General features: G+C 38.3%; 1 protein-coding gene across 1 annotated transcript in view; it reads left to right on the top strand.

Moving 5' to 3' along the window:
- Positions 1–15726, top strand: part of MTUS1 (microtubule associated scaffold protein 1) — a 120158-nt gene that overhangs the window by 27724 nt on the left and 76708 nt on the right. The window contains exons 2-3 of the mRNA XM_059471455.1: positions 5104–7271; positions 9463–9658. Coding sequence (XP_059327438.1) covers positions 5286–7271; positions 9463–9658 — 2182 coding nt within the window. The 5' untranslated portion in view covers positions 5104–5285. The remainder of the gene's footprint in view (positions 1–5103; positions 7272–9462; positions 9659–15726) is intronic.

The raw sequence follows: 15726 nt of genomic DNA, 5'->3' as shown, positions 1-15726 counted from the left end.
CCTAACAATAAAATTCAAAAATTGTCAATTATTAAAGGAAGAACGGTGTTATCAAGACACTGTATAAATCTGTTGAAGTATCTCTGTGTTATGTGCTTACAAATAGTCTGAAATTGAAGGTGGAGAGAACAGTACAATATTCTAAAAACCAGGACAACAAGGATGGCCAGAGTTTATAAGTAATTAAGTAGATAAGGACTTTTCATCTTAGCAAAGTGGAACTGCTTTTCTACTTTACTTCTTCCATATCTTAGAGCCAAGATGGAACTGATTAAAATTGATGCTCCTTGATTACTGTAACTTTTATATTATGCTGCTGCTTCACTCTTGAAACAGACTAGCAAATAGCCCAGTAGAAGGCCAGACTTGATGGTTTATGCCTTTGGAAGTGATAGAACTTCTTCAATCAAAAGTGCCTGCATGATTGCTTGCAAACATAGCTTGTGCATTATTTCTACTTACTGTATCAAGTGTCTAACATGGTTTCTAAAATGTTGTTTACTGAAGTGTACAGATATTGCTTAGCTACCCTGTGGGGTGGGTTTGTCTTTGGTTTGATAGTTTGTTGGGGTTTTTTGTTCTTTTATAAACATCTTCTCAGTAAACTCACTGACAATATTGTGTATTCTGAAGCAAGCAATGCCATGAGTATATGAGAACTTAATGTAATCCACTTTTAGGAGTAGATTGTACTTGTAATGTTATAAATGTTTGTGTGAAGTTGTTATAGGAGCTTAACTTAATCCTCTCTAGAATAGTTTGAATTAGCTTGGCAATAGGCTAGTTTACATTAGAATGTGACATTACTGAGGCAGCAGAGAGAGCTCTGAAATTTGCAATTCTGTGTAAATGCAACATTGCCTGAACCATTTTGTGTTTTCCTAGTGCTTTCTTATGGGGCATATTCAAGCAACACTGAATAGCACGTTGGGAGGGATGCCTGGTTGCTGTGGGTGATGCCATCTCTGCCTTCAGGGGTATGTGCTGAAAAAGTCATACTTGTGTTTTTGTGTTGTGTTCCAGGACATGGGCAAGTAAGCTGTGTAATGCATAGTGTAATGCATATTAAATGCTCTGTATGCTTTTTAATTTCAGGTAGTCATGACCACATAATATGGTTTTGTGAGGTAATGCTGATGCTGCATTTTGCCTGGTATCAAAGCATGTTCAGTTAATTAGAGCACTCTGGGCAGCCTCCCTGCATGTCTGGGCATGCCCTCTCCTTTCAGATTTATTCCCCACCCCATTTCCCCCCTTCATGCAGGCTTCACAAACAGCTGATGGGTTTGAGTAAATGCTCTGTGATGATTTGCTTGAAAGAATCAAGTTCCAGATGGAGTACCAGGAAAAGTGAAAAATTATTAACGTCTGCATTGTGACACTAACACAAACTAACTTGAGTTCTTGTAGTAATTTGTCAACCTGTGAGTTGAATTATGTATTGTAATTATCTGGTTTTGATTCCTGTTTACCTCACCCTGAACAAGTGACTATCCCCCTGCCCTTTAACAGCACACCCCTGGATGCCTTTTGTTGGTTAGTAGAAGTGACAAGATCTTGCTCTGAGCCCAGTTCTGTATGTTGTGGTGTATTTAGTGTATTTCTCCTGGATCTGGGGCAGTTGGCAGCCAATCCCTCCTCTTTTTAGGAGAGCCTACGTGCCAAGCTTTTTTTGTTGTGGTTTTGTTTTTGTTGTTTTTGTTTGGTTTTGTTTTGTTTTGTTTTGGGTTTTTTGGTTTTGTTTTCCAAGTGGTCCTGCTGTTACCCCAAGCTCTTATTTCAGTAGAGGAATGGGAAAACTTAGAGCTCAGGTACTGAAGACTTTTTTCTGCTGTGTGTAAGCATGGGAGGTACACAACTGAAGTTTGGTAAGCTGAGCTTTACTGAAGGCAAAACCAGACTGAGCTGTTTTGCACTGCACTGGAGCGTGTTGTGGAGGCCAGGCATTCATGATGCTTGATGTAAGACCAAGTCAAAGCAAATTTATTAGTATTTAGTTTAGAGAATTCCTCCAGTGACTAGTTGCCAGGAACAGTGTGTTCTCAGCAAGGGCAACTTGTTATGTCTGTGTTTCTGCTACTGACTCCCCCCACCATGGAGGAGATGCTGGGCTGAGGGTAATTTTTCATTCAGCCTTATATGGCATATCTAAAACTAATGAATTTCTTTGTTATATGAAAGTTACAGAATGTCAATTCTTTAAGGAGTAATGTTCATCAGATTTTTAAATACCATAGCTGATCCTTAGGAATGCCTCTCTTTTTACGCAGGATGCTTTCAGGACTCTAAATGTGAATGTGAAGCCGGTCTACTTGTTCATGAAAGTATTGATTAATATAGTGAAGGCTTGCTTTAAAAATAGTTTAATTAGTAATTGATTTCTACTGGTGCTCTGGCTATGTGAAAGTCGAGAGCACTGAGTAACAGACCTACGTGTGTATATGTCCACCTTGGTATGTGCAACTTTTTTGTGCTTCCTCATTTCTCTACTCAGTATCAAATCTGCTTTTATTTTTTTGGAGTTTCTTCAGCATCAGTTGAATCAAGCTTTACTCAGCTACCTGTGTTGTTTCAAATTTTGGCATTATTAGCTACATATACTGTGAAGTAATGCAACGTTCTTTAAATTCTTGGGATTTTATTCTTGCTAAGTCTTGAAATTGCCTGTTTTCTTCAGAATGAAAACTCTTGAAAGAGGTGAGACTTCTGGTTTGATCTGAGCTACTGCTGAAACAAAATGGAATCTTAACTTTTGTTGCATGACTAGGTGAGCAAGCTGAGTTAAGGGCTAGTATCCAGACGAGCAGAAACAAGTTTCAATGTGTCAAAACAACAGTGAAAGCAAAGTTTGCAAATATTTTTTCAGCAGTTGATTCTGTGATTGACTTAAACTAATGGAAAATTATTCAGAACAGATTCTTGCCCTGCCTTCAGGGAAGACTTTTTTAAGAACTCTTCAATCTGCCTTAAGTTTCCTAATTAAAGGTGAAAGTGAGGGTACTGCAGTTGTTTATGTTTCTTTAGGGATTGTATAATAGTCAGTAAGCAAAAGATCTAGATCAGCCTAGAAGCAGGAGATGTTTTAACTAGACAAGTCTTTTCATCTTGGGGATGGGAGGGGGGGCAGAGGAAGGTGTGCTGCCTGATCTCAGTAACTTTTTATTTTTTCTTGTTTCATGGTCTTTTTTTCTTCAATCTGAGTCAGATGTTCAAAGTACCATGTAAAGAAGATGGGTTATTGACCAGAATTCACTCTGTGTTTGGTTCATAGTGAGCTGACAAATTCTTGAAGTTCTGTAGTAGTCTCACTTTGGATGTTGCTGTTTTGTTCTCAAAACTATTTATGGGCCCTGCAGCTTTATACTTCTCATTAGTGTGATGAAGGCTTTATTTTGAATGTAGTCACTCAAGCTGTGTTTCCAGCTGAACAAAGAAAGTTTTAAAGAAAAATTTTTTGCAAGAATTTAAAAAAAAAATTCTTGCATTTTGAATAATGCAAGAAATCACTTACCTTTCCCTACTTAGTGTGCTGGCTTCATTTTACACTTTCCAAAGTATTTGTGCATGAGAGTTTGTTTTCTTTCCCTTGCTGTGGTTTCCAGGATGGCTTATATGGTTTCTCTGAGGATTCAAACTTACTTGTTAGAGAACAAATCAAGAGTTGCTTCTCAGAACAAACTTGTTTCCCAAAGAAGTCTTTGATTCCTCTACAAAAATATGATTACAGAATTATTCTTCAATGTTCCTAATCAACATTGCTATACCAGAAGTCTAATATTAGTATTATCAGTATTATTACAATATTTTCTGACTTTTTTGCAACCATCTTGTATTGCATCCAGTATTGTCACCATAGTTGAAACAGTGAAATAATTTTGGACTTTAATATAATTCTTATGTGAATTATGAGTTATTCTGCCCACCGTCCATACTTAATCCTGATGTACATGTAGTGCTGCACCAAATTTCAACTATGTCATTAGATCAGTGTCCTTGTTTGAGGACACCACACTCTGATAATCAGTCTGCATTTTTGTTTAAACACCAGAGACCTGTTTGCTCATTGTTTTTGATGACGAGTGTCCTCCTTCCTGCTCTTTGGTTGGAGAGTATAGTCTGTCAATGCAGATAGGTGAAGGTGTTCAAGGTGTTCATTTTCTTCAGTTGGGAAGCTGACCTTTGTCCATGAATGCATCTTCAGCCAGATTGCCTTCTCAGATCCATTGAACGTCTTCCCGCCCATTCAGGTTTTAATTGCTCCAAAAGCCTCCTTCTGGCAGAGTCCCCATCCCCTGCAACCATATGTTGTTATAAATCTGAGGTTCTTCCTGCCTCTGGTCTCATTTCTGGTACTAGGAGCCTTTCATATGGAGTGCTACAGAGGTCATCCAGCTGCTTTGGACAGTTTGATCTTCTCTCTCATTCATATCTTTGTCGTTTTGGTACTTAGGTGCAGTCTTAGTGCTTGTTAGGAGCTTGTCACTGTATGTTGCAAGGGCTCTGTGCTGTTTTTTGTTTGTGAATCTCCACTCCCTGTGTGGTCAGTTGTTCCCCATCATCTGTCCATGTCAGTCCCACCCCTTTACCTTTCCATTGGGTTTTGGGTGAGGTTATATGGCTCTGCTCTGCTGGAGAGGACATTGGAATTGTTTTGTCATTTGGCTAATCTCGGCTCATCTTTATAGAAGATGGAGGCAGGTAACTGATATGGAATTGCTTTCCAGTGACTCTGAAGGGGTCCCACGTGGGTCTGCAGTTGGCTGCCCCACCAGCATGGGGCAGTGTACTGCTGGAGCCCCAGAGCTGATCACAAACCTCCCTCTCCTCTCTGTTTCAACTCAAATGTCTTAAGTAACTCTTCCAAAATCTTCAGCTGCCTCTGCTATGCATTCCTGCCTTGAAGGGTGGGAAAAAGGCCTTCAGTGCAGAGCACAGTCTCTAGGTGCTCTGCATCAAGGGGTGAAGACTGAAGTTTTTCTTTGCTGGGGTTCTGAATGTTGCTTCTATGTTGCTGCTCTGATGTTTGAAGACTAGGAACTTGGAATGCTTACTGTCTTAAAATCCTGGTTTGGCTAACTTTTAAAAATTTCTTTTTAATTCCAGAACATTTGAATCTTCTTGGGAAACATGAAAACAAAGAACTGCTTTTTAGATATCTTTCAGGACAATTGACACATTCCAGGGAAAAGAAGTTGTTTTTTTTCCTGCAAAGTTCAGAAGAATCTGCATTCTCTGAGATTTTAAAGAATTCTAAAATGAAAACGGTTTAAAATTTATCTTTCAAAATGAATGTTGGGAAGTCTGATGACAAAGCAAAGAATGGGTTGAAGTCTTCCTTACTTATAAGGGATGAAAATGGAAATAGCTATGCATGTGACAGAGGTACACCTTCGTTAGAGAATTGTGCCACCAAGATACATGGTAATTCAGCTGCCCAAAATATAGGGGCTGAGCATGAGTGTGATACCATTTTTGAAAATAAGGGCGACTTCAGAAGTCTTTTAGAACAGCAGTGTATTGAAGTACTTGATCTGCAGAACACACCTGCTAAATACAGCTGCACAGGAGCTCCATCGGGAGATACAGATGCTGCACACAAGTCTTCTGGGACTGAGCAGACTTGTATGTGTTCTTTGAAATGTGGCTTGGAAGCAACAACAAGCTTAGTGAAAGGTGATTTTGCTATGGCAAAAATGCAAAATCAGAGTATCAAACACTCAGTGCCTTACAGTCAGACTGACTCTAAGTCTGTACTAACTCTTCCTGCTTCAGAGGAGAACATGCAGTCCCTGGAAAATGACAGGGCATGCTGCCAGCTGAACACATGGGATGTTACTAATGTTACAGGTGAAAATCCGAGAACTGATCAAAAAGATGACATGCATCTGGGGGAAACATTGGTCTCTTCTGAAGTATCTATCTCAGAGAAATTTGGTACAACCACCTCAGAAAGAACACCTAATTTCACCTCTGCAGGTCTTGAGCACTATCAAAAAAACCCTATCAAGAATGATAATGAATCACAGGAAACAGAAGCACAGGCTGTAGAACTACCTGCTGGACGTATAGATCCTTATAAGCTAGATGCATTATCACCATGCATTAATATCAATGAGGACGACCAAGTGAAATCCTTGCAGATTTCTCCTTTCCATGAAAAAAATGGGAATTCCAGTGCTGAAACATGCATGGATATTGTTGTAAATAGTGTGCACCTTCTCCCGGTAGATCAAATAGATGGAGAACAAGTATCAAACAAAACTAGTGAACCTTTAACCAAAGAACAAAGTATCTCTGGAAATGCTGCTCTTCAGAATATGCACAGCATTCCTTCTGTATCTTGCAGTGTTCCAAAATTAAAGAAGACGGTTATGCCTGAGCTGAAATGCGAAGCAACTTTTTTAGTCTTCAGTCCAACAGCTGATAAAAGCAATTCATCTCTATGTACTTCAACTCCTAAAGAACAATCAAAAAATAGGACTTTTTCTGTTTCAGCTTTGGAAGAACTTGGACACAAGTCTTCTAGACTAAGACAAAGTGAAGCATTTGTAGGAGGGCGTAGCAGGCCTGGGCTTAAAGCTAGTTCAGATCAAACTGCAAGAAAATCAATGGGCAGGTCTCCTATTGCATCAGCAATAACCAAAGCAAGGAAATCAGAGATAGTTAGTTTTCCCAAACCTAATTTTAAAAATGTTAAGCCAAAGGTTGTGTCTAGACCTGTGCCACAGCCAAGAGACAGTGCAGCATTAAAACAGTCTCCCCAGTCCCGTCAACTATCATCTGTCTCCTCACCCTCAAGGGTTGGTTCCCCAAGGCAATTGTCCTCCTCTATAAAAGTGCTGAAAAAAACAGTAGATCCAGCTAAAGATACTAAGGTGGAATTGCCTGTAAATAAGCCCCATAAGCTACATGTTAACAAACACCTTTTCACTAGCCAAGTCGATCATGCCACAGCACATCCCAGAAACGCTTCCCATAAGGTTTCAAAAACACCTGCATTAAAGTTAAGTCTGCAAGACATTGACAAAGCAAGTGCTACCCATCCGGTGTGCTCCTTGGCTTCTCCTGCGCTTCCAGCATCTAGAGAGAGCTCAAAAGAGATGTTAATTGATAAAATGGAAAGTTTAAGCTCCTTAATGACAACTTGTTCTCAAAACATTGACCTGACCAAAGGGGAAGAAGAACAAAGCAGCAACATGGGGGTGCTTCTGGAAGACCCATTGGTAAAAGATACAGCAAACAAAACATTTGAAGTGCACTCTGTTCCTTTGGTAAGTTTTTTTGCTTTCATGCTTACTTGTATGTTTTGTACATTTGCAGAAAAGGAAATTGATTATTGCACAGTGTGAAAATGATGGAATAGGTCTGGTGTGTGCAAATGTAGCTGTAGTGTTGATTTCTACATGAAGTCTCTCCCTAGTAAAGGCACTGAAGAAGTATTGTTTTACAGATTAGTTGCAGTTGGCTTCAACTGCAATTTAGTGTCTCCACCTTCATCTTGTTCCGTAACACAATTTTTTTAGTAGAGTCCTTTTTTAAGGTTTGTAAGAAATCTAATAAAAGCAAACAAGTCTTAGGTTAGTCAATCTTGTAAAATTGCCTAGCATAACTTGGTGATGTTTTCTAAATACAGCTTTTAATGTACATTTCTTCAAGATTATTCTAGTGATGCTGTAACTTCAAATAGACGTTAGAGATAAAGTGCTGGTTTGGGAATTTTCTTTCAAAACGTGCTTTAGAACTAAAGTAGACTTTTAAAAATTAGTTGTGTAAATGTTGTGCTTATATGAACAGTAACATTAAGTCACACAAAACCCAGAGACCAAAAAGTTGGTGAAACATTTTATTTTTAACAACTTAATTTCACTGTCTCCTTTTTATAATTTAGGAGTTTATTTGTTTTAAGTAGAGCTGGGACTCATTGGAGTAGTTGGGAGTAGTCAGGAAATATTTCTCATGCAGAGGGCATATACCTGGTTTTAGGCAGTCAGCCAGCTGGAAGGTGCAAACTTCCTGGCCGGGAGGTATGCATGTGCTGGTTGGTTGGGAAATACTTTGGGATGAGTCAGCTACCTGTCAGGAGAAACATGCTGCTTTCAAATGCACTGGAAGAAGGTTAAAAGACAAGGAGAAGGGGAAAGAAGGGAAGAGCGTCAGAATTGGGTTGATGAGGATTTCAGGAGGTGTAGTAGGAACACAGTCTTGGTGCTTTTTGGAGTCTCTCTTGTTACTGGCTTGTGGATTCAATAACTTATGTTAAATTGGTGAAATGGAGGCAGCAATTATTACTGGTAAAACTGTTGTCTGAATTTTTGACAGGCCTTACTAATTTGCCAGAAAAATTTCAGTGAAGCTCAGTATATGGCAAAGCTGCTTAGAACATTTTTGAAACATTGCACAAGAAAGTAGAAAAGTACTATTATTTGGCTAATAATTTAACTTGAAAACCTAAGTAAGCATGAAAGCAAGAATGGTCTATTTTAATTCTACAGTCTTTAAGAGTTTGCATTCTTTGTCAGTCCTTACTTTTGGTATGAAGAGTTGAGAGAGTGCTTTTAATTCATTCCCTTGCCAAAAAGGAAAACTTTGTGATTTTAATTGTTCTGCTTGTACATGGAGAAGCAATAGAGAAATTTCTGTAAAATGCACAGTAGACATATCAGCTGGATTGAATTTAAGAATGGTCTTCTTAAGTGGAAAAGTACAAATTAACATCTGAAAATGAACATGAGGATTGTCATTGAAAATTAAAAATTTGGTACTCTGACCGAACTGCTGCAGTCAGCTTGAGTCACAGAAAAGCACAGGAAGAGCTGAACTGTCAAGTGTGTCTTTATAGGCTTGACAGGAGTGGCTGTGAACTAAAGGTTGCATAAACTGGAGCAAGAATTCTGTGTGAAACATATATAAACCAGTTTCACAAATATAAACCAGTTATTTTATACTGTCCTGGATCTACTCCTGCACTTACGTTTTGTCTATGGCACCTCAATGTGAAGGATTTTAAGCTGTTGTGACATAAGACCTAGATCAGGAAGCTAATTACAAGGACTGTGACATTTCCGGTAGTACAGAACAACTAAATTTTCAGGGCCGTGAACATGTGTAGTTCATTGGTTAAGGTCTTGGGAGTGGGTGTAGTCATGTAATTGAGTGGCTTAATTAGAGTTTGGGGAGGAAGAAATTCTGATGACCTCTGTAACCTCTTTTTAGTGTGTTGGTCATTACTAGTGATTAGCTTCAAACTAATAGGTTTGCATTGCTGGAGGCCATTCAGGAGATTGTTCTTGAGGTTCTGAGCTGCAGATGTTGACAGTGGCATAAAGACTAAGCATGTTTCCTACTTGGGTGGTCAGTATTTCATTGCAGATGCAGCAGAGGGAGATCTTTAGTTTCTCACAGTGGTGGTGTGTGGGTTGAATTGTCGTTGGCTTTTTGCTTTCTGTTTTTTTCTTAAAACAGATGCCTTCTGTGAAAGATGGAACAGCACAAGGGAAAAACATACCAAAGAAAGATCAAATCACACTACGAAGTGTATTAACTCCCAAGGTTAAAATGGTGCCATCTGTGTCGACCTTGAAGAAAGGATGTGAAAATAAAACTATCAGCACTATTAAAACACCTTCTCACAAAGAAGCTCTTATGTCATCAAACTCTGGTAAGAGAATTTTTCACTGGAATATTACCACTTAACTAGTTTCTTAAAATTAAGGTATCATACTTAAGGTACTTTCTGACACAACTTTTAGGGTAGTACAGAGCTATATGTCAGTGTTAAATACAATGCTGTCTGAATTGTCAGTTGCTAATACAGGATGTGGTGCTATTATGAAAATCAATATTAAATATTATTTATTTTTGGTTCTATTATAGGATTTTGTGAAATTACAACTAAAATTACTTGAAAGAGGGAAAAATAGAGTGCTCAGGTACAATGCTCTTGTGATAAGCAGCTGCATGCTACCCCAATGGGAATGAGTCCTTATTTCAGGACATAACATATTTTGTTCAACCTAATTTTAGCACAACTCTGTAGTTTCTAGAAAGGAGAGAACATAATTGAAGGTGAGACTACTGCTTGAGCTGCTAATTAAACTCAGACTGATTAGTAGCAAGGGCAGGGATGAATCTCTCATCTAGTCTGTAGGCTGCTGCTCAAATCTCATGACTAGAAACTACATTCTGTAACTGTATTATAGGGATTCAGAAGTGCTCTGGTAGATTATGTGCTGGGTTTTTTTAACCAAGTGTGGCAATCTAACTAGCTGCAAAGGTAGCCTGTCTATGAATGACTACACTACAATGCACTGTAATTTGGAGAGTACACACCCAGCTATACCCAGTAAAACCTGTTCTTTTTTTTATTTTTTAACCCACTCAATCTAAGATTATAAAACAGTAAAAAAAAAGTCCTCTTAATTATATACAGGTGGTGAAGTGTGATAAAATCTGTGTATGTATGTATGTATGTATGCCTTTATGGGATGAGTCCCTCAAAGAAAGTGAATATAGACTATTCTCCCACTTGAGGCTTGCTCATGTGAGGCATTTGCCCAGTGAAGCAGGCACCAGCCTGTAGGCTGCCAGTTTCTTGGAGAACTCACCACCCCTCTAAATACCAGCCCAAACCTTTCCTGTCTGTAATTATGGCCTTAGAAGAGGAGAGATGGATATAGATAGAGTTTTCCTTTAGGTTATTAATCCAGATAGGATTTATGATACTGTCACTAGAAACAAATATAAGCACAGGTGAGTTATAGGACTAAGTTCTTCCCTTCAGAAAAAAAAAAATTGCTTTCAGAAGAAACACAAATAATTTGCTGTTGAAATAAAAACATTTACTCCCCAGACTGGTTTTTTAAAATAAACCTGTCACTCCTTAGCCAATTGATGTGCATTGAAATGATGGTAGTCAGTAGAATATTTTCCAAATTTTTCCTACTGGAAAAAGGCTGCTTAAACTAAAAGCAAAAAGTAGCACTTCAACATTTCAAACTTGTGGTATGATCTGGTAAGACTGGAACTTTAATGCTGCACATGAGAAGAAATTTTTTTTCTCCATGCCCTTTCTCCAGTTCCGTGTTCCTGGTTTAATGGTCCTAGCACATATTACCCTTCATCTTCCTTGTGCAGTGTTTTTGTGCTACAAAGTAGGGTTTGATGCATTCAGCTGTATCAGATTAACTTCCCCATCCCTTACAAAGGGAGTTTATAAAAATGTGTCCTTGCTCCTTGCAAACCTTGTACTGATGCAAATCATAGGATAGGATAGGATTATGGGGTGGGATTTGGGGCAAAGTAGGAGTTATTTGGAATTGCTGCCAAACCCCCACAGTATTATGTGACCACACCTTTCAGGTAAAACCATACTTACTGCTGCTTACCCCTTCTGTTTTTAACATTTTTGAAGTAAAACTGTACATACACTTTCTGTGACAAAGTGGCAGTTTGTAAACCAAACCCAGTTACTTCTTTAGGCTAAAGCATTCCTGAAGTGGGATAGCTGTTTTTTCCAGTGGAGTCATTTGAACACTTACGTATTAAACTTCAGCCCCCAGATAAATCATTCAGTAGCTGTACAGTTGTTTGCTGTCAGGATTTTGTCAGACTACAGACAGACCAGCTAAATCCAGAAAGGAAAGGACTTCTGAAGGTCGCCTAGTCCAGCCCCTGCTGCCTGTAACTGGGTCATTGCTGAATTCAGACTAGGTTGTTCAGTTGTTTGTCAAGTTGAGTTTTAAAAATGTCCAAATCCTAATGAACTTGTTTCTTTCTGAGGTACTAACATATGTGCAGCTATTTCTTACCCAGTTACTGATAGTATTTGGATCGTTGGGCAGAAAGAGAAGTTTATGTAGTTGAATTAATTAAATACTCTGAACAAGACAAGTAATAGTATAGCTTTATGTCAACTCTCACATGTGTGTGGTGAGGGACAGAAGTGGTGCATCTGTCCAAAATGTATTAGTGTGTGTATTATTCCTAGAATAATCAAGAGCTTGTGAGGGCTGTCTTCATATAATGGCTGTTCAAGAAATGAAAGAAAAAAATGCCATATATAAAACACCAGTTGCAAGATCCTTGGAACTTGTCAGGACTTAAGATTTTGGTAATTTTTTTACCACTTGGAAAACTTAAGTACTCAGAGGTAACATACCAACCCAATAGAAAGAATTTCTTCTCAGGAAATTTCCTAATTCTCACCTGAACAGCAGGAGAGAACTCATATCCCAAACACTGTATTTTTGTGAGGTTATTTGCAGAGCATATTAGGCTAGAAATAACTGGGTTTATTTATTTCAAAATGGTTGCTGAGCATTGTTCACCAGTATTGGTGTATTTTAGCTGGAACTTGAAGTTTTTGCTGAATTAGAAATAGGTTCTCAAAAAGACAAGCCCACCTTGATCCAGTGTACCAAAGTGATTTGGGAAATGATGAAGCCCCATTTCTGCAACTGTGATCAGATTTGCTGCAAGCTAGATGCTTCAAAAATATTTCTGTAACCGTTTATTTCTTTTCTTCATAAGAGGGGATGACACACGCACTCGAAGACAAAAATCTGAATTCTCTACACATAACTTTTCCATGGGGTGGTGTGTAGGTTTCTGTAGTACTGGATGGCAGGCTATATGTCATTTACTATGTTTGTTTTCTGTCAATGAAAACAGTTATTAGAATTTAAAACACAGAATAACATTTTTGACTTACCCATTTTTACTGGAAGGGATATATAATTTTGGAGCCCTGGTAGACGACTTTGAACTAGTTTCAAAATCAAAGCAACTGTTGTTTCTGTTCCCATGAAATACACAGAGCCTTCTGATTTGGATGTGTCATAGCCAGTGTGGAGGAGTAATAGTCTGATAATAGTTGAGGTGTTATGGTATGGGAAGAGTCGTGTCTTTGCCTCACCTAAAGGGAGGAGTTGAAGGGGATTGGAGAAGCCAAGGAGCTTTGGTTTTCCCATGGAACATCACTCCATGATTTTCTGCTATCATACCTGCCCCAGCAACTGTATATTACCTGTGCAGTTGAACAAAAGCACTGTGACAGTTTGAGCCACAGGAAATTATTTAAACAGCATCAAATAGGAAACTAAATGATTTACAGTAAATCTAAAAATGTATATGCCCACCAATGCCTTTTTTACCATCTTTTGTGGACTAGCAAGGACTAGGACAAACTACCTGAAATTATGTAAAGGAGAGGAGCTTTACCTGCAAGACTTCCGATATGCTATAACTTCAGTTCTGCCTTAAAATTACACTATTAGTTTAAATTATTTCTCATTGTAAGAAACTTCACATTCTTTTGGATGTCAGCTCTTTAAAGATGCTTTCTCTGTAATTGAAACTCTTTGGGAATCTGAAAGTATCAGTAATATTATTCCTCTGCTTACTGTTAAAAGACTCACAGAAATAAATGGAAACCACATAAATCATCTGTGTAACAAAAAGATCTCTTACTGTCTGGTGGGGTTTTTTTTGACATTTCAGCTACCCTTTTGTCTCTGATTTAAGTCACTGATATTCCTTCAACAGTAATAGCAGCTCTGTGCTTTACTTCTAATTTCCATTAATCTAGTCTAGTGGTCACTCCCTTTTTCTCTTGAGGGTATTTTTATAGCATTTAACAAGACCACTGAAAGCTTGGATACAGAGAAGCTTTAAAGTGTGAATTCTGTGTTTCCTTAAAGATATTTTTTGAACAAGTGAGTCCTTTTCCTGATGACAAGTTGATCATACTGAAGGACTTTTCCTGTGTTCTGTGACTACCAGAAGCATGGGAAAAATAATTCCCCAAATGGTATAGAAAATGAGTATGCAGGATTAGCGATACTTTGAAATACTGATTTTCTTTGTAGTCCATAATTGCTAAATTCCTGCAGCTGAATTTTGGCTTGATCATACATTTAATGTCTGATTGAGAGAAGCTTCCATGGTTAAACAGGCAGTGACAGATTAAGACTCAGTTTGTTACTGAGTGTTATTGCTTTTTATTGCACAAAGAAAGGCTTCTCAGATGGAAAATTCAAACCAGATGGATTCAGTCAGTTTTCATACAGCTGGAGACATATAAACTTGATAATTCAGGACTTCTTGGTACAGCCTTTCACAATACTAGTGAAGCAGGACCAAAACAGTTTAGTTCCACTAAGCATTCTCACAGTCCTTGAGTCTTTGTTCTGACACTGATCTAGGAGCCAACCCAAATGTAGTTACTGAAAACAGTTTTTCAGCTTGTATCATTCCTTTTATCTACCATGTGCCTCTTTAAAGCTGGATTGTCATGCTGCCAAGAGGAAACAAATATTTAAAAAGACAAATATAACTTCCAGGTTCTCTGGATTGAAACAGTCATGACTTTACTCAAAATCCTAGAATAGGCAGTCACTTGTAAAGGTGTTCATATATTTTCTCACAAATAAGTCTGGAATGCACCAGGGTCTAAAAATAAGGCTTAAAATTTCATTGTTATGCTTTTCTTTTACAGAGCAGCCGGTTTCTTTATGGATCCTAAAAGCAGGTTCTTCATAAACTAGCTCACCCAGCATGATTATTTGTCTTTCTTAGTCCAGATTAGTGAGTCTCTGTCTCATTTTCTTTAATATATCTGTACTAATTAAAGCCTGTGTTAAAAGTGAACTTAAAACTTGCATGTTTACCTTCAGAGCTATAGGAAGGAGGAAGCTAAAACATGACACAAAGCTTGTGTCATACTCCTTCTTTGGTTGTCATAATCCAGACATCTCCTCTGCATAGTGATTCTGTATCTCGTAACCAGTTCTCTAAACTGGGGAAGAATTACACTGTGTATCCAGAAGGACTTTTGTCCAGTTGATGAGTTTGTGAGAGTTCAGAAAACAGTGTTAATTGTGAGGGCCTGAGTGCCTTGCTGTTCACTGTTTCTCCAGTCAGTTGAGTTGGACTTGCCTGGTAATGTTTCCAGTCTACTTCGCCCTTACTTCCTGGACACCCTCAACAGGAATGGTTGACTGGAAGCTGCCTGGAGCAATATAATTACTTGTGCCATGTACTGACTGTTAAATACCTGCCCCAGGTGTTGATCATTCAGCTACAAAATGGTCAATTCACAATTTGAAGGCAGAAAGGAGCTATAAAATGATGTAATCTGAACTGAAGCTTTGTCAATTTGCTTTTGGCCTTGACTACATACACTATCAGAAAAGCTTACCCTAATTTTGACACCTATTTTCTTTTGTTACTTTTCATTAACAAGGAACTCTTCCTGTGGGATATGTTCAGCTTGTGTTTTTGCAAGCCTTTCATAGGGTTCTTCAAAAAACGTATTTTGGAATAAAATACTTCCTATTTAGCTTTGGAAGTCAAGTTGACAATGAAAAACAAGTAAAAGTGAAAGGGTTTTGTTTGTGAGGTAGTATGGGATCTGTTGCTGTGAATGACTTCAAAGTAAACTGGGTTATTTATCTCTGTATAATTTGGTTGGGGTTATCTGAGTTTTGAGGGGATGGGAGAGAAGAGGCGGAGGGAGTTGGAAATATTTGAGTTTACGGATAATTCAGATAATGTGGCTTTCAAAAGGGGGCATTTCATTCTATCAGTGTTGCTTAAGGTGCCATCAGTGACCATAGTTCAGGAAATAAATTTTTCCCATATGTTCCCAGACTTTTTACAGGCAATTTTGTGACTAGCCCCATTGAAGTTTTAGTATGTTGTACCTGTACCAGGAAGCGTGATCGTACT

Source organism: Ammospiza nelsoni, chromosome 4, assembly GCF_027579445.1.
Source record: "Ammospiza nelsoni isolate bAmmNel1 chromosome 4, bAmmNel1.pri, whole genome shotgun sequence".
In the NCBI taxonomy this organism is placed as follows: domain Eukaryota; kingdom Metazoa; phylum Chordata; class Aves; order Passeriformes; family Passerellidae; genus Ammospiza; species Ammospiza nelsoni.
Note: the sequence above shows the minus strand (reverse complement) of the source record. Positions and strands in the feature narration are given on the sequence as shown.